This window comes from Lygodium microphyllum, chromosome 9, assembly GCF_053477565.2.
Source record: "Lygodium microphyllum isolate KBCC chromosome 9, Lygodium_microphyllum_v1.1.10, whole genome shotgun sequence".
Taxonomy (NCBI): domain Eukaryota; kingdom Viridiplantae; phylum Streptophyta; class Polypodiopsida; order Schizaeales; family Lygodiaceae; genus Lygodium; species Lygodium microphyllum.
The window spans coordinates 125,234,301-125,258,955 of NC_141143.1; the positions used below are offsets into that span (position 1 = coordinate 125,234,301).

General features: G+C 41.8%; 1 protein-coding gene across 2 annotated transcripts; it reads right to left on the reverse strand.

Moving 5' to 3' along the window:
* Window positions 1-1,751: 1,751 nt before the first annotated feature.
* Window positions 1,752-24,391, reverse strand: LOC148031545 (uncharacterized). Of its 2 annotated transcripts, XM_087685079.1 has the most exons (9): window positions 24,252-24,391; window positions 23,601-24,167; window positions 21,980-22,333; window positions 21,609-21,874; window positions 21,364-21,508; window positions 7,285-7,659; window positions 6,933-7,064; window positions 4,376-4,504; window positions 1,752-4,250 (listed from the first exon to the last, which is right to left on the reverse strand). In XM_087685079.1, exons 2-9 carry the CDS (start codon window positions 23,724-23,726, stop codon window positions 1,905-1,907), a joined length of 3,873 nt encoding a protein of 1,290 aa, XP_087541205.1. In that variant the 5' UTR covers window positions 23,727-24,167; window positions 24,252-24,391; the 3' UTR covers window positions 1,752-1,904. The 2 variants fall into 2 exon arrangements, with proteins under 2 accessions (XP_087541205.1, XP_087541206.1); XM_087685080.1 differs by having other exon boundaries at window positions 21,364-21,505; window positions 23,601-24,323.
* Between the last annotated feature and the right edge of the window lie 264 nt (window positions 24,392-24,655).

Sequence of the window (24,655 nt, forward strand, 5' to 3'; positions counted from 1 at the left end):
AAAATCTCGATTATATTTATCATTTTGGTATATCTATGCAATAGAAGCTCCATCAATTCATCTATTGAAACTCTCCAATTACTTCTATTCTATCGTCTTGTCTACATTATTGAAAGTGACAATGTGTGAGATGTGTTGAGCAAGGGATTGAGAAAAGGTGAAGCTCTACGTCATCTTCTTGCTTTTTTTTCTCTATCTTCTTGCTTTTCTTTTTCTCCATCAACAAGCCTTCCATCAAGAACGCAAGTCTATGGACTCCTCTTGTCACAAGCCTAGTTGGCTTTGTGTGTCATCCACTCCCCTGTGCCCTACACACTTACACCCCCGTCCATAACCCAATAAGCTAATGTGTCCCTTGTTACCATCATAGTTCATATTTATTAAACTAATTGATGGTCTTTTTTATGCATACATTGGGATCAATATCCATAGCATTAGTGAATCCCCAAACACTACCATCAATGAAGTACAAGTAGAGGTGAAATTAGAATAAAACAAAAGACTTGTATAGATCAACCAAGACCTCTTTCAAAGAAAATTCCTTGAGAGTTTACAATTTTAAGGATCTCACCCTAGATATCACATTACATGCATGCATACAACTACCATAAACAAACATTAAACTAAAAAAATAAACATTCCAATAATGGAAGGTTCTGGACTTTCTCAAAAATGTAAACAAGCAATCAAATCATTGTTGGTCTTACAAGATTAAGATGGGAACAAACCTATAAAAGGTCAAAAACTGTTTGTCCAAAGTGATTGAGCATCACAACTTCATGAAATTCCAATAGATTGCTATATGGCAAACCCTAATTAACATCAACCAAAACCAGCAACAATAACTAGGCACTGTAGTGATCTCATCACAGCAAGCAAAGAGCAAAACACCACCAGATGGACAACTATATAGTCAGCTACACATTCTCCATTGAACCTATGCTCATAGAGTGACGTTTTTGGGCTTTGTAACTGCTATCTTTCAAAGAGTGATGATGGCCGCATTTCAAAATCATATGCATGATTTCATTGAGGTATACCCAGATAATTTCTGTCTACATCCTAATCCGTGAGCATTAGGGAAACCTAGATCAGAGCTTTGATTGATGCCGAGTATAGGATCTCCCTCAATCCCGGCAAATGCATCTTTAGAGTCTCTTCAGAAGTTCTTTTGGGCCACATTGTCTTTACACAAGGGATAGCAATAGTCCTCGCCAAGATTGAGAAGATTGTAGTTCTAACTGTACCAACTAACCTCAAACAATTGAATCTTCTTCTGTTATCTAACTCCTCAGATGTTATGAATCTGTGACAACAGCCTTTCTCAGCAGTCTTCATGAGTATCATCAAAAGAAACATGTGAAATTGCTTTTGATAGCAGAGTTCATTTCATCCTCCTAGCACGAATGACTACTGGTATCAATTCTTTGCATTTCTTGTTTCTCATAAAGTGCCAATACCAGTATGCAGCAGAAGCAGCCGTCTGCCACACCTAAACATCAGGTTAGACTTGGAAACACCTCAAGAAAGCAGAAACAATAGCAATCCAATTTTTTGGTAGCCACAAAAACTGAAACTCTTTATTAACAGTAACGACATTGCTTCTAAGTAAATTAGTCAGATAAAAGAGTAACTTCAACAAATGCTACTGCAACCATCGTCCATGCCAAAACCCCAGATCTGACTTGGAAACAGCTCCATACAACAGAAACAATAGCAATCCAAAATTTTGCTGCCATGAAAATTATAACTTATTTATTAATAATGACATTGCTTCTAAGCCAATTAGCCAGCCAAAAGAGTAACTTCAACAAATGTGCAGGCCCCTCACCCATAGAGCCATGATTTTAGATAGCATTGTGTAGGACTACAGTAGCAAGCTGTCAACTTGCTTGAGGTTTATCCTAGAAAAAACTGAATCTTTTTCTAGGAGTTGCTGCAAACAGACTGTACTCATCCACAGGTATCTCAAGCTTTGGTATTCCTTCCTGTAGCTTAGACCTACAAGATGTCTTCATGATCCTAAGATTTTCACTCGATGCTTTTTCATTCAATATTTCACTAGAGTCTTTAGGGTCCACTTCACTTCTGGGGAGGGCCCCAAAATGAAAGAAAGAGAATCCATCATTTACTTTTGCATCAAGCAAGTTTGTAGTAGTAGACATCTGCTCCTTATCACAGCTTTCATCTTGATAGCAATCATATCTTGAATCATGCCCTGATGCAACCTCCTGTTGATTTCCAAAAACAAGTTGATCCTCTCTCCACTGCATCGGTGTTGCTTCAGGCGTAAATACAGGTAAGCATGAAAAATTCAACACTTGATGCATAGGTTGAAATGGAGGTGGCATCGAAAGATATGTACTAGAAAGCCCTCCGTGAGATGAGGAAAATCCAGCAGGACTATTATGTAGGACCAAGCTGCTAGGGTGGGACAACGGCAGGAGATCTGGGTGTGGGACTGCTTCACATGGCCCTTGGATCCACGGGTATCCATAATGCTCTGCTTGATAAGCAGGAAGTACTGGGCCAGTTATCACAGGGAGCTGCATGGAAGTGTCAACTTGACAAATCTGTTGCTCAACAGTCATGACTGCACCTTCTGGATTAGCCTCTACTGGATTATGCATGTAACCACACGGCAGTCCATTCGAGTACGCCAAGACGCTTGAGGTGCATGAATATGAGTAAAGATCGGGATGAGGGAAACTTCCCGTAGCAAATGCATAATACTCACCAGCTTGACCAGAAAGGACATTTGTATTGTGTGTAAATCCATCAACATTGTAACAAGGTTCTTGAAGCTCATTAGGAACAAAAGCAGAGAACTCAGATCTCAGAGTGCTTTGTGAGGTAAAGCCTCCCTCCAAACACGAGCCTTCAGTGATCATGCTGTCAGAGGTTAGACCATCACTCGTATCAGTAACACAAGATGCTCCTGAAGATGGGCTTGAATCTTCATCAATTGTTTCAGTCAGGCACCCTGCGGCTAATCTACGCAGTGGTTTCTCAAGAGTGAAAACTTCCAGCTCTGCAGGTGGACTTTCAGAAGAGTTTGAAGCCTCTGTGTCACATCTAGAAGGTTCCAACTCATTATTCAGATCCTCTGCTGTAGAGAAAGTACCAGAACACTCTGAGTTGCATGCTTGATGTTCAACAAGGCTGGAATCAGTCAAATCACTTCCTAGAGTTGTAGAGTGATCTCTCTTCAGCCCGGCCAATGGAGGCTTAACATGATCATGACTGGAAGAAACAGCTGCAGCAGGGAGACAGCATTGTTTAGAACTGGGACTTTCAGACAAGACCTCCTTATCAGGAGATTGATCGCCTCTTTTCACACCATTGTGTGACACTGATACCCTAGATTTTATAACTTGCCAGTTGAACTGAACAGTACCAGGGTTCGATTTGCCTGCTCCATATACTTGTTTATAACCAACAGCCACTGCTGCTTTCCTTTCAGGTCTTTTGAACATGACTGAATCCTTACCATCATTGTGTTTACCAGTGACACAAGAGGAGTTTCTGGAACAAGGAGATACGTGCTCTTGTGGACTTTGCTTTTTAAATTGTCGTGGGTTCCAGCGCTCTGGCCAACTTGAGTGAGTATTTCTATCATGGTTGCTTGAAACTTTGTTGTGCTTCGGTATTGCCTTTTCTGCCATCTCCCTTGGCGGTGGTTCACAGGTTAGCTTGAAGAAACCCCTTGCACTGACACCTGATTCAAGAGCCATGACAGCCCTCCTCCTTACTAAGCGGCGAGAGACAGTTTCTATGATGGGACCTGTTCTGATTTTTGACCTTTTTCTTGCTTCCTTTGTTTGTTCTGCAATAAACGCACCATCATTATCATGTATAGAGCCATCATCACAGCCATCCATTTGTACAGAGGGACCACAATGGAGCAACTCTCTGCCATTAAAGTCAGTAGTCTCACAAGAGGACTCTGCAACCATCCTATCAGTTGAAGACAATTGAGCTGCTGAATCAGCACTCGTAGCATCGTTTATGCAAGTCTCTTTTGCTTCAAGGCTGTCATGTTCACCAAGTAAGTTAACAGCTCCATTATTACACTCAGAGACTGGATTACATGAAAGATCTGTGTCTTCATGAACTTTTTCCTTGTCTTTTTGTTTGCCTTTCAGTTTTTCTTTTCTCCTCATCTTCTTTTCCTTTTCTTTGAGTCTTTTTCTTTCCCTCCTTTGTTCCTCTTCCCTTTTCTCATGTTCTTCCTCCTCAAGAAGCTTGTTCTGGAAACAAAACAGATGGTCAAATATATAGCATCTATGCTCCAGTGCAGCAGTAAAAAATTTTAGCATCAGTACAGCTGTTTCTATAATCAGTAATCAGGAGATAGTTTCTTTTAAATGTATACCTGTTTTTCCAGGGTGCTAATTTCTTTACAAGCAACATATATGCGCTCTTCCAGTAGGCTGAGGGCAAGGCAAACAAAAGTTGTATGTGCGTTTTGTCTGGCTGTTCCTTCCCTAAAGGCTTTTTCCACCTGCCAAAATTACATCAATGTCTCAAATGCAGGATCCTCTTCCTCACTATAATTCTAACAGGTAAAAGAAACCAACAGTGCCTCCTTAGCCCATAACCATAGCCCAACACCCAAGATCGTAAACACACAACAGCTTGAACATCTTCAAACTTCAAAACCTGGAGGAATCAAGACAGGTCTTAGGTTTTGGCAGCTCATAACAGTTATATATTTGTTTAGCCTAGCACTGTGCCTTTAATTGATATTGCAGCAGCATATAGTTAATTCAACTGCAATCAACTCAAGGACCTAACAAAAGGCATGCACTGCCTGTACAACCTTGTCACACAGCCATCCAGTCTATAATCCACAAGGCCCTTTACAAACTGAAAAAGAACTATTTGGTGACCCCTTGTTAACACTTCCAATCAAATACTTCATTTTTTGGCACTTTCCGGTGTCTTACATAAGTGCAGCCAATGTTCAAGGAAAAGAAAAATAGTTTGTTTCCCCTTGCCCAAAATGATACAGATTCAATACATTGCATGTAACGAAGAAAACACTTTATAAGGTAATTGATTTTGCAGACTCATCACTTGGGTAGTGGCCCTCTGATGGAGAGTAGGGGAGCCACTAAGCACATTAGGCAGACAAGGCAATTGATTTTGTATGAGGATTAACAAAGTGTCACCTGTGTCTTATTTTTTGCTTTACAAATTCTATTTTGGTTATTATTGTTCTTACAATTTTGTACCATACACCGCCCTTTTGTACACCAGCCTTCTGATTTCTTGAAGCATAGGAAGCACGATGGATGCGAGTGAGATTATGGTTTGCCAAAACCCAATGCAGACTTAACTGATGTTCTTTTAATGATAGCCATGTGATGTGCCAATAATTGAGGTTGATATGGCAAAGTTAGGCTTAACTTTTCCAGATGTCTGGTTTATATATGTTGTGAAACAGTTATGGAACTGATCTGTTTTATAAAACCAGGCATTTAAAGCCTGAAGGGCAAGAAAGGTGACTGGAATTGCAGTTGGAGAATGAACTGTTTGTCTAGACACAGTCTCTGACGTAGCAAGTGCTAGCTTTGGTGGACGAACACAAAATTAGGAGTTTAGTGGTTCCTGGAATTATTGACAAGGCAGAGTTAGGAGAAGACAATGACAAGAACATTCATCCTGACACTAGAAAAACTGGTTCAGTCATAATGTGACCCCTTGGGTCCTGAGTGTTTCATGTATTCCATGCCTTGTATGATTATGACATAGTAGAACATTGCACAGGTTATCCCTTTTCAGAAACAGAAACAAATATTGTCTATTATTTAAAATGTACAGCTTATCCCTTTTTGAAAACAGAGACAAATATTGTCCAAAATGTAAGTTCTGACAAAATAGTGTGAGCCTTGCGTTGAGAAAATGCATTACAACTCTTTTTAGAACTAACCATATCATATCTGATAGGATAGTTGGCACATAGTTCCAACAATCTGCCTTGTAACCTTCGGAAACCTTCACTCTAATATAGTACATTAGTTGTTTATCTCAATGATTCATCCCATGTATGTTCTTTTTTCTCTTATTTACAATGTGCCCAAAAGGGTGCTGCATTTCCTTGAAGATCAGCCAACAAGGAGAAAGCATCCTCAAGACACTATAAGGGCAACTGGAAAGACAACATCCCTAAATCATTGTGAATCTTGCCTTTGAAATGTCTCACAAGGCCAACTGGAAAGACAGTCATCCCTAAAACATTGTGAATCTTGCCTTCAAAGCCCCTAGAAGCATTAACTGAAACATCACTGATTTAAAGCACTTATGTGTCTTGTGCTCTGAATACCCATACCCCAGCTCACAGGCCCACATTACTCCAGATCTGCAGCCACAACCAACTCCCATGCATGCCATTCGATGAACATTATGATTTGCTACAAAGATACGATCACAACTAAAGCTGAAATGATATTTGATAGGATAGTTGGCACCAAGTTCCAACTATGTCTAACTATCCTATCATATATGCAGCCACAACAAACTCCCATGCATGCCATTTGATGAACATAGCTGAATTCCACATCAATGTTCATAATCAGCTCACCGACTCTTGCTAAATGTATTAACTACCATCTTGCAATGCATGGAGTCCTATGCAAACTATGTGATGCTGCTGCACCACTCATGCATGCACCAAGTAAAAGAGATGTTCTCCTGGATAGCAACTGTGGCACTGATCCAAAACTGAGGCCGTGTGAATAGTTATCCTTTTTTTCTCTCTCTTTCTTTTCTTTTCTTTTCTTTTTGGGTGGGATGGCACCAGGTAGAGTATGGGGCTCAAACCACTGAGGCCCCTTTTTCTGTTTTAGCTTTAGACAGGATTACAAAACAAAGGATCGATTCGAAGCCTTCAATTTTTCTTTTTAAGTTTCCGAAGTCAGTCTTCATACCTGTTCTTTGAAAATTACAGTGGCTGCATCCAGAAGGAACTCTCGTGCCAGCTCAGGACTTTTAGCATGTTTCTGAAAACGAGACCCTTCACTCTCAGTTTCACTTCCATCTTTATCCATGCCATCATCATCCTGGACAACAGTCAAATCACAGCATCAAATGGTCATGTTTAATTGGTACTACCCACATTTACTGTTGCAATCAATAAGGTCAAAATGTTCTTGCTGGAAAGGACTGCCTTTACATTCCCAAAACCCCAAGAGAAAGAAAGAGAGAGGATCCTTTATCAGAACCAAATTCAGACATGACATCAAGATGACTCAGCCGAGCAAGAAAATACTGTCCACTCACCTCTTCCTCTTCAGCTTCCTCAGCATGCTCGAAAAATCTTTTGATGCTCTCCCCTTTTGTTATTGCCACATAGCCATCACCGACTATGAGACGACGATGAACACATTGTTGTCCCTTCAAAGCATGCGCCTTGACAGAGATCTCTGTACAACGTCCATCATGCTTCCAAGCCCGGAGTGTGATGTAGAATGCAGAAACATGTGATAGGTCAAGACCATCAACCCTAGCACCTTCTGAAAATCCAACATCCTCAAATTCCAGGATATCAGAAGTACCCTCAGCTGACCCCAAAGCCCACTCAAAGTGTTGATAGATGTTACCAACATCGCCTTCAAAGCACTCCCTCCAATTGACCAAAACAGAAGAGTTTGTAACCTGAAACACAGAAGGGACCCAGTTAATCAGCTGACATAATGAAGCATAATCAAATTCTTTATTACATTTGAGGATGCAAGGGAAAACTTTGCGCATTATAGTTACCCATAAATGCTAACAAAAGGAAAGCAAGAAACTTTTCAATTCTTTGAACTTTGTATCATCCTTTATAAGCCATTTTTACTGTGCATACAATTGCAAGCTGTTGAACCCTAAACACAGGCTGCCCTGAGATCTCTTGGAGAGCTACCACTCTGAGCACTGGCACCACCCTCAGTGGCCTCATGGTTGGGAGACTGGTGGACTATGGCTGGTTGGTTGTGGTTGAACAACAAGGGAGTTGGGTTAAAGAGCAATTGGCCCTGTCTGAAGGTCGGAGAGCCAACACTCGGTAAGGTGGCCGAATTGGCTTGGTCTAGAGATAACTTCAGAAAGCCAATACCTATGGCAGCTAGGACCAAGGAGCAGCCTGGTACAGCTCAACCCCAAGGATGGTGCACATTGCAGTTCAGCCCATGAGGGTGGTTTTGATCCAGCCCGTACAGATCAAGGGCGGCAGTTACACATGCCTCTTGGGCAGTTCCAAACAGTGACAGCTATGCCGGTTCTAAAAGCAGGACTCTCGGATGTTTAGAGGCACCACCTTGGTGGTTCTAGGGTGGTTCAAGGCAGCCCCTGAGTGGTTCTAACCGGGCCCCCTCAGGGGAATTTGTGGCAGCACCTCAGTGTTCTAACCAGGCTCCTCGGAGCCAGTTTATGTAAGCATTGTATGTCACTTTCTGCAGCCCCAGTTTGGGGGGCCGGCACTAATGGGTCCTTTTTCTGAGCAGTGCCAATACGAGAGGAAAAACCCACTCTCCTGCCTACCTAGAACTCTCCTATCATTGCATTCTCACACTCTCTCTCGCTCTCATACTTCCATATACACCAGTCCATCGCTATGGTGTCATAGGCGATTCTTTGGAGCAGTTTTATACAAGTTATTTTGATTGACAAGTTTTTGAGAGCAAGGAGTGAATAATCATGGTTGATGAAAAGCACCGACTGAAAAGCACTAACTCCGAGATTTTGTGTGGCACATTTTGGAAGGATGTGCAAGTTTAGAGTGGTGGATGTCATGTGGTATCATGTCCAATGGATGAAACAATGAAAGAGTCCATCTTTATAGGGAGTTCACTTACACGCCTACTAACACTTGTTGGGTTGTCTACATGAGTTAAGTTAGTTTGGTGAATGGACATGGAGATTTAACAAGTGGCTTATATGCTCAATGGAACTTAAGTCTTCTTTAAGTTACTTGCCAAGTTCATGTGGTTCAAGCTTGATTTTAGATGTTTGTAGGACACCTTCCACAAGAAGAGTTTTACCTAGCCTTAATGTATACTTTTGGAGACTTTAGGAGGGGATTTTTGTGCTGAAATTGGGTATACTATCGCCTCGTGAGGTCTTAAAGCCTCCTTTTGTTTGTGAGGGCTTAGTGCACATTGTATGCATCATATTGCCTTGAGCATAAAACCCTAATAGCTCTATCCCCCAAACCAACAAGGTGGCACAAGGAGTGCCAAGAGGTAGATCCATATACTCTGATGGGGTAGTGAGCAAAGGGCGATGACAATATGTGGTTGAATGACCATTCTTCCCATAATAGGAGCACCCAATGGTCCATACTTCCATCTTTGGAGAAGCCATAGCATAAATGTGTCAAACCTGTAAGGGAGGGTGGGAGGGAGAAAAAGATAATGGTACCAAGATGATGCAATGAAAATAAATAATGTGGAACTTCAGAGTATTGCCAATTCCACAACCTTTCTTGCCCTCTCTGACAAAGAGGATCTTTATCTCTCAAGGATTGGGATGAGTTGAGATGAAAGTGGTGTCAAGGAAGCCAAGAATAGCTTCGAGAGTGTGTCGTACTTGTGATGTATCCCGAAATGTAGCAACAACAATCCAACAAGACTTCTATGATTGTTAGAATTTGCCAATTTTATGGGCAGTGCCCAATGTTTTAGTCTTTAATTCTTTTTCAATTCTTAGCGTGAACACAACTAAAGTTATAAGTTGTGTCACCACTTTTAGAGTTATAGTTAGAGTCAATTAACTCTAGTTGAGTTAGAGCTAGGTCTATCTTAGACCTATCTTCTACCTTTCATTCTCATTCTTTCAATTCAGCAAGTACACTCTACTCTTTTGCTTCAGCACACTCTCATTGTCTATTTTCTCTCCATAGCTAGCTGTCATTTTTCAACATTTGGTATCAGAGGAAGTTCTACGCACAGATTCCATTCAGCCACCATCAACCGGTGCCGCCCTGCCGTCTAAGGTCCTACTACTCTCAACCAGCTCTCAACCCGAGGAAGAGAAGAACCAGCTGTTGTTGTTTTCAGCCTGTGCACAGCCCTATGCAAAATCCCATACGCAACCCACATAGAGCCCGAAGAGCTACTGTTTTGGAGGAGCTGCTCTGCTGTTTTCAGCTCTGCCCCTTACTTACTCACCTCTACCCACCATATTCTCAACCCTGCCTGTGATTTTCTGCAAACCCTAAAAAGTGCAAAAAACCCTAATTTTCAGATTTGGAGCTTTTTTGAAATTTCGGCATCTCTTTCCGAATCTCAGCTTGTGCCACCCAAAATTTGGGGCTTTTGTCAATTTTTGCTCCCAGAGTTCAAATTGACAGCCAATTCGAAGAAATTTCACAATTTCTTTGAAATTCTCGTAAAAATTTTGATATAAATTTCTTCAATTTCTTTGAAATTTTAGGAAGAAATTTAGGGCTTTTGCTCGACATGCATTCAAAGGCAGCAACCAAGTGATACGGTAACATTTAATTGCTATTACAATCAAATTGAGCAGAAAATTTTTGGAAATTCAGTAAATTTTGGTAAGAATTTGCATTAAGTTGCTGTAATTTATACTTTTTAGGGCATACATTACAAGGCAAGTTTGGTACAACAATGCATTGCTGTTATTTCTTGGCTGAGTGTGCTGATTTGGGTCAAATTGGGCACACTATGGCATTTGTGTGACAGTTTGGTACTCGTTACATAGTCCCAAGGGAATTTTTGGTACTCTTGAGAAGTACGATCTATACTTCAATAGAGAAGTATTTGGTTGCAAATTTTTGTCCATTAGTAATAGCATGGCACGTCAAAGGACTAATTGTCAAAGCAACATCCTTGGTGTCCTCACTCAAGAGGACAAACTTGATGGATCAAACTACCCATTGTGGAGTTTTATGGTCCATAACCTTCTTGTAGCAAAGGACTTGTGGGACTATGTTACAAGTGATTTGCAGCAACCAGAGATCTTGCACTTCAAACACCTCAACGTAACGCTAGAGGATAGGCTGTTGGTGCTACAAGAATGCACAAGGTAGATTCCAACTGTTATTGGCTATTGGCACACACCCCAATGTGACTCAAAAGATGCATAGATACTTTCTTTGATTGCCTTGTCAAGGAAAAGATCAATCATTCCACACATCCGATCTTGTAAGGCCACAAAATCAGCATGGGATATACTTGAGCATATGTTTGTAGCACGTAATGAGGCCAAAATATCTTATCTCCATAGAGAGTTGGCCAATGTGAACATGGATGAGGGTAATAGCATGATAGGTCACCTTCTTCACATACACGATTTGCACGAGCATCTACTCAAAGTAGATGAAATCATTCAAGATGCTGAATTGGTAAACATCACACTGAACTCTCTTCCAAAGTCATATCTCGATTTCCACACCTCTTTGATGTTGTCTTTGAGGGAGGGGCAGCAGCCCCTTACATTTGTGGAGTTGGAAGGCCTCTTGTTGCAAGAGAAATAGACTCGGAAGAATGTTGCATTGCATTCAAGAGATGTGGCCATGCTTTCCAAGTTCAAAGGCAAAGGAAAAAGTCAACCAAAATGCAAAAAAACAACAAAAGGGTCTTTTGGCCAGGTTCATGAGATGTGACCTATCTTTGTTTTGCTGTGGGTCTTTTGGCCAGGTTCATGAGTGATCCCAAACAAGTGCATTGGCAGGCTGCCTTGAGGATTCTTCGGTATTTGAGGGAGACCTATCTTAGACATTTCATAGCCTCCAACTCGGCTTCCATAGCCTTCCGCCAATGATTAGACTACTGCAAAGCCTCCTTCACGTAAGTGGGCTCTCGATCCTGTATAGAAACTCTAGTTGAGTTAGAGCTAGGTCTATCTTAGACCTATCTTCTACATTTCATTCTCATTCTTTCAGTTCAGTAAGTACACTCTACTCTTTTGCTTCAGCACACTCTCATTGTCTCTCTTTCTCTCCTCCATAGCTGGTTGTCATTTTCCAACAATGATTTCGTGGCAACAATAGAGGGAACGAAACACAATCCTCAAGGTGAGCTTGATGTCTTGGATATCTCTTGACAGCAAAATGCAAGAATCAAGCTGTAAACAATGTGAGAACCAAAAAGAATAGCACCCAGAGCAAAACCCAAAGGCAGTCCCCTCCCAAGAGACAATCACTCAAACCCAAACCATGAGGCACCACACAATAGCTACTACTAATGACTTGAAAGATTACATGCTCATTCAAGCAAAAGTGATACAAGCCAACAAAGCTTGAGACACTATAGAAGTTTAATTTTAGGCCACAACAAAGTGAAGAAAAGTGTAAAAGGGCGTGGTTATTGTACACCTCATTCAAATATGAATTTAATGACCTTGACACTATAAGGAAAGACATCAAGGACGTGTAAAATTTCAAGAACTTTGAACGCAAAGAAACAATCATCCTTAAAAATAATAGCACCTTTATGTACATAGTCAATATCAAAGAGCACTATATTCTCTATCCATGGCTCGCACATAGGCAACATCAGTATCACAATCCAGTGCAACACCACTAAGAAAGTTGGGCAAGTAGAGTCTCTCACAAATCCAACTAATTGAAGAGATGATCGAAAAGACTTTAGAATTGAAGCTTTCCCTTGCCAACTCTCAAACAGCCTTCACTTCTCGATCGGCCTTCTCCTATGCTCTTTTGTCTTCTTCACAACCAATAACAGTGCCCTCCACTTGTCTATTGCTTAGTCTGCACTTCCACCACCTCGCTCGCCTCTATGATGACAGCGTTCTCCTCTGCTTGTCTTTTACCGATGCCTTCACTTACACCACCTCAATCGCATCCATGATGATGACGTCCTTCTCCGCTTGTCTATTACCTACACCTTCACATCCACCACCTTAGCTTCAATCTGAACTCCTCTCCTCCTCATCACAATGACTCGACCTACACACCAACTCGTTTGTCTTCTTTCATGGCCACTTCATGTCCTCTCTGCACCTTCACAACAAGTTGCAAAGATTTGATAAACGCTTCCATCCTCAAAATGACCCTTAAATGCTGCCACCATGGATTCATTTTGGCCTCAACATGAATACTTTTTGCTTCAACACCTAAAAAGCATTAATAAAAGCATTCATAAATAAAGATTACATCTTTACGGCTCAAAAGCAAAAAAAGCTAAGACCAATTCACATCACTATCCCAGCCTTTATTTATCAAGAGCAATGCATCTCAACCTCTAACCTCATCTCCTCATCCCCATGAATGCACGATGTTGCACAGGCGATGATTTGGCTAAAATATCCTACTTTGAGTCTCAAATAACCACAAGACTACATATTCCAGCTTATTGAACCTTCATGCTATCAAAACCAAGTTTGTGATAATACACCAATCCTCAATGTGAAAATATCCAGCCTGAGACTCTGCATCAACCCTAGCTTTTGTATCAAGAATAAAACTCCTTATACATCTTGCATCACAAGGTAAAAGCCTGCTAGTTGATAGAAAAAACCCTAGCACACTATCTTAGGAAACAGGAAACTCCTAGTATAACCTTGCCAAATCTAATCTTCCCTAAGACATAAAACCTGCTCATTCCTTGTTGCCATGGCTAATACGCTTGTCGTTGCATCTTTATCAACTCGGTTTTGATCAACCAAAAAAAATGCTCCACGATGGCAGCAGCACACATGATGAAATGATGGTGACTAATGGCATCAGCTGGCAGTCTGACATGTGCAGAAATGCAGCCTGATCTGGCTGAAAATACTGGTACAGCAGGTCAAGGTGATGGTGACTAGCAAGAAACGGCTTCTTGATATTGACAATGAGCTGAGCAACAATTGAATGACATCTCTAGCTGATAGCGATGTCCTACAAGCAGGGTGGCACAGCTAGCTGATGATGGTAATTGTATGCATTAGCTTGACTTAAACAGCCCCAAAACATGCTTAATTAATGAAGAAATCATCTTGTTTTAAAAAGAAGCACAATCTACAAAGTTACTATATCCCACATGCAAAACCCTAATTTGGGTGCCCCAAACTTTATATAAATAGGCATGCAACCCACCACTCTCCCTCAATCTCGTTTTTGCAGGTTTTAGGAGCCGTATCTCTACTGCCCACACCCCATTTGCAGAGGACATCATATGCCTTCTACTACCATCTGGCACCTGATTCCAGCCTTCGCCTTCGTTCTACTACTGTCACCACCTGCCCGCAACTGTCGTCTGGTACCCCAGAACTATTGCCTACACATCGCCTACAAACAAATTGCTGTGTTTGCTGCTAACGCCATCATATGCTGCTGTTGCCATCATCTAGAGCTGCTGCCTTGACATTCTCTCTCCTCCCTAGGCTACGTTTATTGTTTTAGGCTGCCACCCTGACTTTCTCTCTTCTCTATCTGTTGTGTTTGCATCTAACAGCTATCACTCGGCTTTTCTCTCACCTCAGGTACCTTCGTTTTTAGTCTTTCTCTCTTGCACTTATGTCTGCATCAAATCTAGCCTTCCTGAATCCTTAGCTATGTTGCTAGTGTTCGACACACGAAAGCTGCCTTTGCTATGATTCGGGATCCATTCAGAGTACGACACACTCTATAGCTCATAACCTCTATCTTGATGCCAGAGATTCGAGAGTTCGAGATTCAATATTCACTACACAGTGTGTTTGCTGCATGAGCATTGTATATTCAATATTTATTCATTTCATTATTCACAGTCTCTGAGTTATCCTAACCCTAACCCTAACCCTAACTATGTTCTGTGTTTGTCACTCTCTACTTTGTCGTACAATTGGTTTTGTGTTTTCTATGTTTAGAGCATTTCTTCACATGGTATCAGAGCTAGGTACTCTCTGAGAAACCTTGGCCTTTGATCAGAAAGTTCATCCACAAAAGCATGAACAACAAAAGGGTCAAATGACTTCGAACACATTCAAAACACCGCTCCACTCTCCACAACCAAACATGGACAGAAATGATCAAGAATGGGCCTCCCAACTTGCTTCTAACCAATCTCTGACATAGGCGGCGGACTACCATGGAGTCCATATACCATATCAGATTTTTGCTGTTGAGTATGATCTTATCCTTATGCATAGGGCTCAGCCAGAGGTTGAAGGTAAGCCTAAGTTTTCTCCTTTAGATTCGGTGCACAAAACCAATGAACTTGCAAGACCTTCGGAATCTCCACTATGAACTAGCCATCCGCAAGTGGAACCTAGCTCGAATTACACATCACTTCCACAGTACATCTTTTCTCCAATGTCGGATATGAATACTATTATATCAGATTCTATGCCAACTACTTCTATATTTTCTATTGGATCGAGGGATGCTCACCAAGAAGGCACTCTTCAAAGCTACCTTTGGTTTCTGCCTGATGAGAAAGACATGTATTTCTTTATGAAATCAAAACTAGATAAGAAGCTGAAAGAATAACTTGTAAATATTCTATCCCTTCCTTTTCTTCAAATGATTTTATTTCTCATGGTCAATTTGGAGTAGGCGCATATTCATCTCATGCATTTAATGGACAAAATGAACCAACCATGTTTCCCATAACAACATCCATCACAAATCCATTTGGGCTCCCAACCATCCCTCCCTCATCTTCCGCTAAACCTTTCTTTTTGCTTCCACTAAGTACACCACATTATCCTACACACACCACACCAGGGGGTTCTACACATTTAGGCACAGCCTTTAGGACCTCTACATATCCGTTTCCCAGCGGTGTACCTGTGACGTAGGCTTGACCTCCCACACACACACTTTCAAGTTATCCCTTGAAAAGTGCATCCAAGCCATACTTGAGTGTGACTCATTTGGTATCCCAATTTGCCTCTATGGCATTACCTAATGTACCATCCGGTCATTATGTTGTGCCCCAATCGACATTTGGACAAGGCTATCGTGTTCCAATGCCTCCACATACACCTACTGTATCATATGGACCTATGTTTGTTTCGGTACCTCCGTAGCAATTGGCACTCATTGGACATCAGCAATCTATTTCTACATATCCACCTTTCCCCTCTCCTCCTTATCCACCACTACCACCACCATCTTATCCCATCTATCCATGTTCCCAGACACCTCATGGTTCTAGCTTCTCATCTGCCAAGCATGCTTTTAATGATAAGACTCGTTTCAACGAGTCAAATTACACCACTTGGTCAAATATGATGAGGCATGTCTTAGACTCTCAAAACCTATGGGATTTAGCGCAAGGATTGGAACCTCAACCTGATCCCACCCTTCTTCCATATGAGGTCATTTACTCATGGAAGGCTCGTAATGCCTTCGCTATTGTCGAGCTTATACAGGGCTTATTGCCTGAGTTTCAATCTCAGCTTCAACATGTCAACTTAGCATCCAAGTGTTGGACACACTTGACTGACCACTATGCGGCTTGGGATAGGACCTATCACATCAATTTGGATCATGAGCTTCAAAATTTCAAAATCACAGACAATGATAACTTGAAAGTCAAGTTGGCTCAATATCGGCATCTTCTCGCTGAGTTCTTAACCACTAGGGCTCTTAAGTCCTCTGCCAATCAGGTTACCCTGTTCCTTAACAAGCTACCAAGAAAATATTTCTGTTTTGTGCAATAAGTGATTTCACTGCCTCAAATGCCCACATTTTAAGAGTTTGAGTGTCAATTGTTGCGTTACGCACAATTGTTCGATTAATTTTATACACATCCTCACTAGAGGAGACTCTAGTTGCATCTTCTCAAAGGAGGCAACAACGCAAGGGCAAACAAAACTCGAATCAAAATCAAAATCCAAATCAAAACAATGCTAGTAAATCCCAAGGAACCACTCAATCTAGTCTTAAACCTAGATGGCAAAATGTACCTAAGAAGAATAGATATTGTCAACATTGTCAAAAGGTTGGTCATTTAAACGACGAGTGTCGATCTAAGGCAAGAGACACATAGCCAAAATCCAAGAATCAAACCCCTGCACCCTAATCACGCAACTCCTAGCAAGGGAAGCAAGGTGGTTGCAACCCTCAATAGGGTTAGTGGGGAGGCCAAACCCACACTGGTACTAGTCAGTCATCACAGTCAATGAACTACTCAACTCCAGAGGGTTTATCTAACTAGTCTACAAGGGCCCATATCATCCCCTTAGAGACATTGAATACGAGTCTCATTCACATTTGCGAGTTGCCTCCTACTGAGGTATCTACAAAGGCCCACTCGTCGCAACCAAACACTTCTGCACCTATTTGGCTTGTGGACAATGGAGCTACCCATCACATGACTCCTATAGCGGACATTTTCACTTTTCGAGCCCCTACAACTAGGAGTGTTCACATAGAAAACAACTTCTCAATCAAGATTCATGCCCAACGTCGCGCCAATTTTCCCATTGACCTAGGTCCAGATCTTGTTTCGCTAGATGATGTCTATCATATCCCCTAACTTAGGGTGAACTTCTTGTCCATTCAACAACTTTGCCAATTAGGGCAAGAAGTTTTTTTCACCACAACCACACTCCAAGTCCTAGATTCTCAAACTCGTTTAGTGATTACTCACAGCAAGGCACAACCTAATGGCCTTTACCACGTGAGACACTTTTTTACTAAGCCAACCAACAATGATTCAGAGTTCTATCACTTTGAGGCTTAGTCACCACACAGGAGCCCACATACTCTGAGCGTCTTCACCATTTTCGCTTAGGACATCTTAGCTACAACTCTCTTTACGAGTAGTCGTGTCAAGGGATGGTTGAGGGCTTTCCGCGCCTAAAACTATCTCGAAAGGTTTGTAAAGCTATACTTTTTGATAGTAGATGAGTTCTCTAGATACATGTGGGTGTACTTCCTAAAGCACAAGTTTGATACTTTCACTTATTTCAATGCTTGGATGCCACTAGTCCATAACTAGACTAGCCGTCGTGTGGGTACTATGAGGAGTGATTCTGGTGACGAGTTTACCTTCCATGAGTTTTTTGAGTTTCTATAGGAGCACAGCATTCCACACCAGCTCACCTCTAGCAACTCCCTCACACAGAATGGAGTCGTAAAGCATAGAAACTAGACAGAGGGCTTATTTCTCATGACTCAATTTTAGCCTAAGGGGAGGTGTTGAGCTAAAAATGCATTAGCCTAACTTAAACAACTACAAAGTACGCTTAGTTAATGAAAAAACCATCTTATTTTTTTAAAAAAACGTGATCCTAGAGAGTTATGTCTCACATGCAAAACCCTAATTTTGATGCCCCAAATTTTCTATAAATAGGCATGCAATCTATCACTCTCTCTCAATCTCATTTTTGCACATTTTACGTGTCATATCCCTGTTGCCCACACCTTGTTTGCGGAGGACACCGCAGTCAGAGTCTTACATTGCTCTCTACTACCATCAGGCGCCTGATTCTAACCTCAATCATCCACATCCAATTGTCGCCTACTGCTCCATCACTGCCAAACTTGTGTTTGATGCCAAGGGTCCATCCCTAGATATTGGCGTCATCATCCAAGCTATGTTTGCAATCATCAAGGGGTATCTAGAGCTGTCCCCATCATACAAGTGTTGTCGCCTTGCACTGACTGCCTATGTTTGATCTTCTCTCTCCTCCACAAGGTCATCTACACTATTGCCCACCATCACACTGTTGCGTTTGCCATCTCTAGCTATCGCTCAATTTTCTCTCACCTCTGATACCTGTGATTTTAGTGTTTATCTCTCCAACATTACCGTCTACATTAGGTCGAGCCATCCTTGGTTGCATTTGCCAATGTTCGATACACAAAGGCTGCCTTGCTACGTTTCGAGATCCGTTCGGAGTACAACACACTCTTCAACTCATAACCTTTGCCTTAATCCCAAAGGTACAAGAGTTGAGGTTCAATATTCACTACATAGCGTGTTTGCTACATGAGCACTGTATATTCATTAGTCATTCGCTTTATTATTCATTCTATTCACTGTCTCTAAGTTACCCTAACCCTAACTACATAGTGATGGGCTGCAGCCGATGATGGCTAGACAATAGATGGCAGATGGCTTATGGCTGAAATCTACACAATGGTGTGAGAAATCTACACCAAAGGACCACGCTAAATAGTGGGCAGGCCATCTATTTATAGATACTGAACAGTGCCCCAAAAATTAGGATTTTGGGGGACCACTAAAACTCTCTCAAACCAAGCACCAAATTTGTATTTTTCATTAATTAAGCAAGTCTTGGGGCTGTTTAAAACCCCTAATTTGGGTACCCCAAACTTTCTCTAAACAGGCATGCAGCCCAACACTCTCCCTCAATCTCGTTTTTACAGGTTTCAAGAGCCGTATCTCTGCTGCCTACACCCCATTCATGGGAGAACATCGTGATCAAAGTTTCCCCCAAACTTCTGCTACCATCTAGTGCCTCATTCTAACCTTCGCCTTCATTCTGCCATTGTCACCACCTGTCCACAACCATCACTTGGTACCCTGGAGTTGTCACCTTCAAACAGATTGCTATGTCCGCTACTGACGTCATCAGCTGCTGCTGCCGCCATTGATCTGGAGATGCTGCCCTAACGTTCTCTCTTCTCCCCAAGTTGTGTTTACTACACTTGTATCTAACAACTGTCGCCTAGTTTTTCTCTCCTCAAGTACCTGCGTTTTTGTCTTTCTCTCTTCTATATTGTTGTGTGTATCAAATCCAACCCTCCCTAGCTCTATTTGCTTATGTTTGACAAACAAAGGCTGCCTTTGCTATGATTCAGGATCCGTTCAAAGTACGACACCCTCTACAACTCACAATCTTTACCTTGATCCCAAAGATACGAGAGTTCGAGGTTCAGTATTCACTCCATAATGTGTTTGCTCCATGAGCACTGTATATTCAATATTTATTCATTTCATTATTCATTGTGTTCACTATGTTCCAATTACCCTAACCCCAACGCTTACTGTGTTCTGTGTTTATTAGTCTCTACTTTGTCGTATGATTGGTTTTGTGTTTTGTATGTTTAGAGCATTTCTTCACAATAACTGCTGAAATGCAACGTAGCAGCTCTACATGGGTATGGGCAACAGTCAAGTTAGTCAATGGTTGTAGGCTCAAGGTTCAATGATGAATAACTAGGATAGGATGGAGGATGCCCACATCATATCCTAATTTTAAAAGACTTTAGGGCACATGTCCTATTGTTCAAAGGCAATGCCATTTATCCTTGGCAACCAACATTAATTGCTTCGAGGCTTGTTTTAAGGAGAGTAAAATTGACATTAATGCATCCTCAACCAAATAGCATCATGGGCAATTGCACAAGAGGCTTTATACTTCGTCTCTGTGGAAGAAAGAGCAACAATAGGTTGTCGCTTGCTGCTCCAAAAAATGGCACTTGAAACCATGGTAAAGCAACAGTTTTATACTTCGTGTGGAAAAAAGCAATGGGTTGTTGCTGCTCCAACGAATGGCACCTGAACACAAGGTAAAGCAACTATCAAAGAAATGTAGTGGATCCGCACAAGTTTATGTCACCTGCCCAATCTTAGTCTATCCAACCTATCAAAGAGATCCCCTCTTCACAAAACATCATGGGTAACAAGGTGCCCCATAAGTATCACAAAACACAAACCAGCTTGCCAATGGATGCTTAGCTATTGGTTGAAACCCAGTTCAGCATTCTTTCAATTGAAGATCATTATATGGTAAAGGTGTGTGTGCACAATAAGAAGTTGTGCCACATGCTGACTAAATGAAAAATGCAATGCGTGGGCAGAATCATGACTGCAACAACACAACATGGCAGTTACGCGGTCAAGGAGCACAAGGGCATGTAGTAGAACGGCAAATGGTCAAATTTATACAATTTTGAGTTGATATAACAGCCAGATAATATCACAATTAAAGGACAAAGATCACTGTATAAAGTGAAGATCACTTTGTATGATAAGTTACCTAAAAAGTCTCTTACCTTCAGCTGCTTGCCCATACAATGGCACATAAAGACTGTCACACATTTGAAAACTGACACAAGTCTCCACCAGAAGTTCCAATTAAAGTCGTGGCCCACTAATTCATTTCACAGTAAAGAGCCTTAACATCTCATCTAACACGGAGATTAATCACTTTCAGTTCTTGACTTCTTTCTTGACCCCTTTTCTATAAGTATAATGACCGAAGGCCTTAGAATGGCCAATAGATCTGGCATACACCTGCTAAAGCTACAAAATTCTGAAGTCCATGCAATAGTGGGCACAGCACAATACAACTTTCTTTTGAAAAGAAGCATAAAAGTGTCGCTGAGCAGCATCAATATAAAACAAGCTACTCCAGTACTACCTTTACCATTGCAAAAAGATATATAATGTAAACAGCGTTCTGCATTTACTAGTTTCCAGATGGTAACCAACAGTCAAAGGCAAGCACCTCATAGCGGAATGCAGTGTCAGCAGTGCAGAACCATCTTGTACACCTCGGTTCTTTTCGAGTACGTTTCAACTCCTTAAGCTCCTTGAACTCCCTTAAAACATTCCGCCGACAATCTCTACAGAATCTCTTACTGTCAAACCTGCTATAACACAGCACTCACCTGTCAGTCTCACGAATAAATAAGAGGTGGCACAAACCACGAATCAACAAGCACTATGACAAGGCTAATTCTTAAACTTTACCTGTACATGAGCCTTGCAATGAAGTCTTCTTCTTTCATCCGAAGCAGAGATCTCCTTGTTTCATCCCCCAATGCAGACCAAAAATCGACTAGAGCATCACAAGAGAGTCTGGCAGTGTGAAGTGCACAAGTCTCCTTTAGGCTATAGCCTCTACTAAAACTTGTACTACCATTTCCTTGGCTGATCCAGCCACGGCCTCCACCACCACATGCATCTGGATATAGGAGCTCACGCTCCCATTCTCTGGTACGTGCACAATCAAAAACCTGGAGATGATGCATTAATGGAAGTAACCGCATGCCTCCAAAACTCAAAACTGAAGTAAAAAAGGACAATTTGGAGGGGGTAAAAGCGTATGCAATTTTACGTACATTTTGAAGCACCTCAAGCGATTGGCCATTGAAGAAGCATTCCAATAGCGTCAACATACTATCTCGAGTTGCAGTCAATCCTCCCCAAGGATGTACTGATGGGTCTCTTGCATCACTGGCTGCCATGTTCTCTCTCATGTCAGAAGCTTCCCTGTTGTCTCCAGCATTACCTCTAGCATAGTATGAAGAACCTCCTTGTAGGTTCTTGCCATGGACAATAATCTGAGAGAACCCTTCAAGGAGAAGACCATTGCAGCGGGAGCAGTACATATTCTTGCGAACTTGCTCAAACAAGGTATGCTTATCAATCCGTAACAAATCGCGCCTTGAAGGAAGACTAAGATCATCCCAGAACTGTGCATTCAATAATTGAGAATACATCAGATACTTCATATGAACTATAAGAATTTAACCAATACACAGCCAGGCTGAGACAACAGCAGGCAACAACCCATTGAAGAGTTTCCCATAAAGTCTCTGCATGGCAAACAAATGTCACAATGCCTTAAGTTGGCTTACATAATGAGATAAGACCCATCAGGCACAATGACAGCCACAATGTTCATGAAGTACAAGCAAAACTGACATAGCGGACCTAGCTCAATGACAACCCTGATGCTCTGAACTATAGACAATCTAACATAACAGACCACTATGAAAGCCAGGGTGATCCTGAAGAGGCAAACTCACACACCAAACAAGCACATCTCACAGGATGAAGCAAATGCAGAACTCCACCTAAAGAATCAACACATGATCAGCATCAAAAGCAGAGTATCTGGCTTTGATCTGGTCTACAGTACTAAGCTCCAACTATCAAAAGACTTCCATGTATTTTCTGTAAGATTGATATTACATGCCAATAACTTCAACCTCCTCTGAAAACACTTAAAGCAATAAACAAGATTCAAGGTATGAAAGACCAGGAATGTCCAAGGTTGATACATCAGAGCTGTGAAGAAAAGAAAGCTGTTGTACAGCCCCTCAGTTTGCAGGGACAGTTCACTCTCGAGCCTTCGCTTTACTAATGTTTTACAGAAGAACCCTCACGCAAACTTTCAACGTCCAAGGAGCATAGGATAGTGAATCCCATTAAAGTATACGAAGCATCAAAGAGCAGTATTAAGTCAAAACCCTCGCCAGTAATGAAGTAAAGCTTGCAATGGTATTTCTAACGTCCATTCAACCTACTATCAAACATAACCAAGCTCGAAGCATTTCAAGCTTTCAATAGCAAACTTGGCGTAGCATCCGCAATGGCCACACAAGTGATGGTTAGAAGACTACTGCCACACGCTCAACAACTATGATGCTAAGTATGAGGGTAATAGCTGTTTCTACACTGCCTACAAAACCATTTGCACACAATAGGATGCAAAGCAGACTAAAGAGGAAAAAGTTGAACTATATCTAACACAATAAAGGTTGATCTGCTACAGAGGAGAGGTGATGCACGCTTATTAGCACGAACGTCCTAACAATGACCAACATACTGTTGAAAATTTTCATTATACTCTATGTTCCGAACACGTCGAAGAAAACAAGATCTGAACTTGATCAACAATCGGATAATCGAGTGACGATCGAATAAACACAACCACCCCAAGACAAAGGAGCATACCTTGTGCAGTTGAGATGGATCAATGCCATGTTGAGGTGAACTTGATCGCGCCTTCCTACCGATAGATCCGAGGGCGGACGAAGACGAGTTACCGGAATGAGAATTCCTGTGTGTTAGGCCCGGCATTCTCAGATGAGGATGAAGAGCATGTTCCCATTCCTTTGGTTAGCGATCATCGGTCCTGCAGCCCATAGATGGATCATTGCGCGAGGACGCGCTGTCTCTCATTGAAAGGTCAATAGGCTGACAAGTTCCCTTGTGAGGATAGGTCTTCCTTCGGATAGAGAGAGAGAGAGAGAGAGATAAGAAGGGGGATTATTAGATCTAGGACGATGATGATGCCCGATATTAACGATGAGAGGGGCCTGGCAATGGCATAAAGTGAGGTCGATTATTTGTGAGAAAGGGGCAGAAGGGGCTGCCTTTGGAGTCGCAGATTGAGAGAAAGCCGAGGTATTGGGAAAGGGGAAGAAACAGGGGAGACACGCAGATAGGATTTTTATGGATCAAGGCCCTCGATAGCTCTTGGATGCATCGGTAGGATGAACCCACTGTGCCGACATAGATCTACAAGCCCACAGAAATGATCAGAGAAGAGAGAAAAGAGAGGCAATGACAGAAACCAGAGATGGTTGAAAGGGAGAAAAGAACCATGAGGGAACCTCTATCGCCCAAGTTGGCTCAATCCCGAGACAAAAATGAGCGAGAAAGCCACGCGGTATGGAGATGTTTTAAGTGCAATTTCTATGAGGAGAGGTCCCCAACCCACATATAAGAGCCCTTGCACACAATGGCTCCTCTCCTTTGACAAAGTTTTAGATGGTTACCATGATATCCCCCTCCATTGGTGTTGCTTGAGTTTGCTGCTACAGGGTTCATTTGGCTGTGGAAAATCTCTAGCATAAGGTCCAACAAACCTTTGAAAACCCCGTGTGACAACATATGCTTAATCATTCAAGCATGGCTGAGAACATCAAAAGTTGTCAAGCCTCGACACTTGCCACTTTGTTGCAAAGGTTTCTCCACTATAAAAGAAATGGGGAAAGAGCGAAGAG

Excerpts from the sequence above, each read along its gene's own strand:
- LOC148031545 (XM_087685079.1), bottom strand. The coding sequence starts at position 23,726 with ATGCCGGGCCTAACACACAGGAATTCTCATTCCGGTAACTCGTCTTCG. Across the intron at positions 7,660-21,363 it reads ACACTGCATTCCGCTATGAG|GTTACAAACTCTTCTGTTTT; the intron begins GTGCTTGCCTTT and ends TCTGTGTTTCAG. Across the intron at positions 4,251-4,375 it reads TTAGCACCCTGGAAAAACAG|AACAAGCTTCTTGAGGAGGA; the intron begins GTATACATTTAA and ends TTTTGTTTCCAG.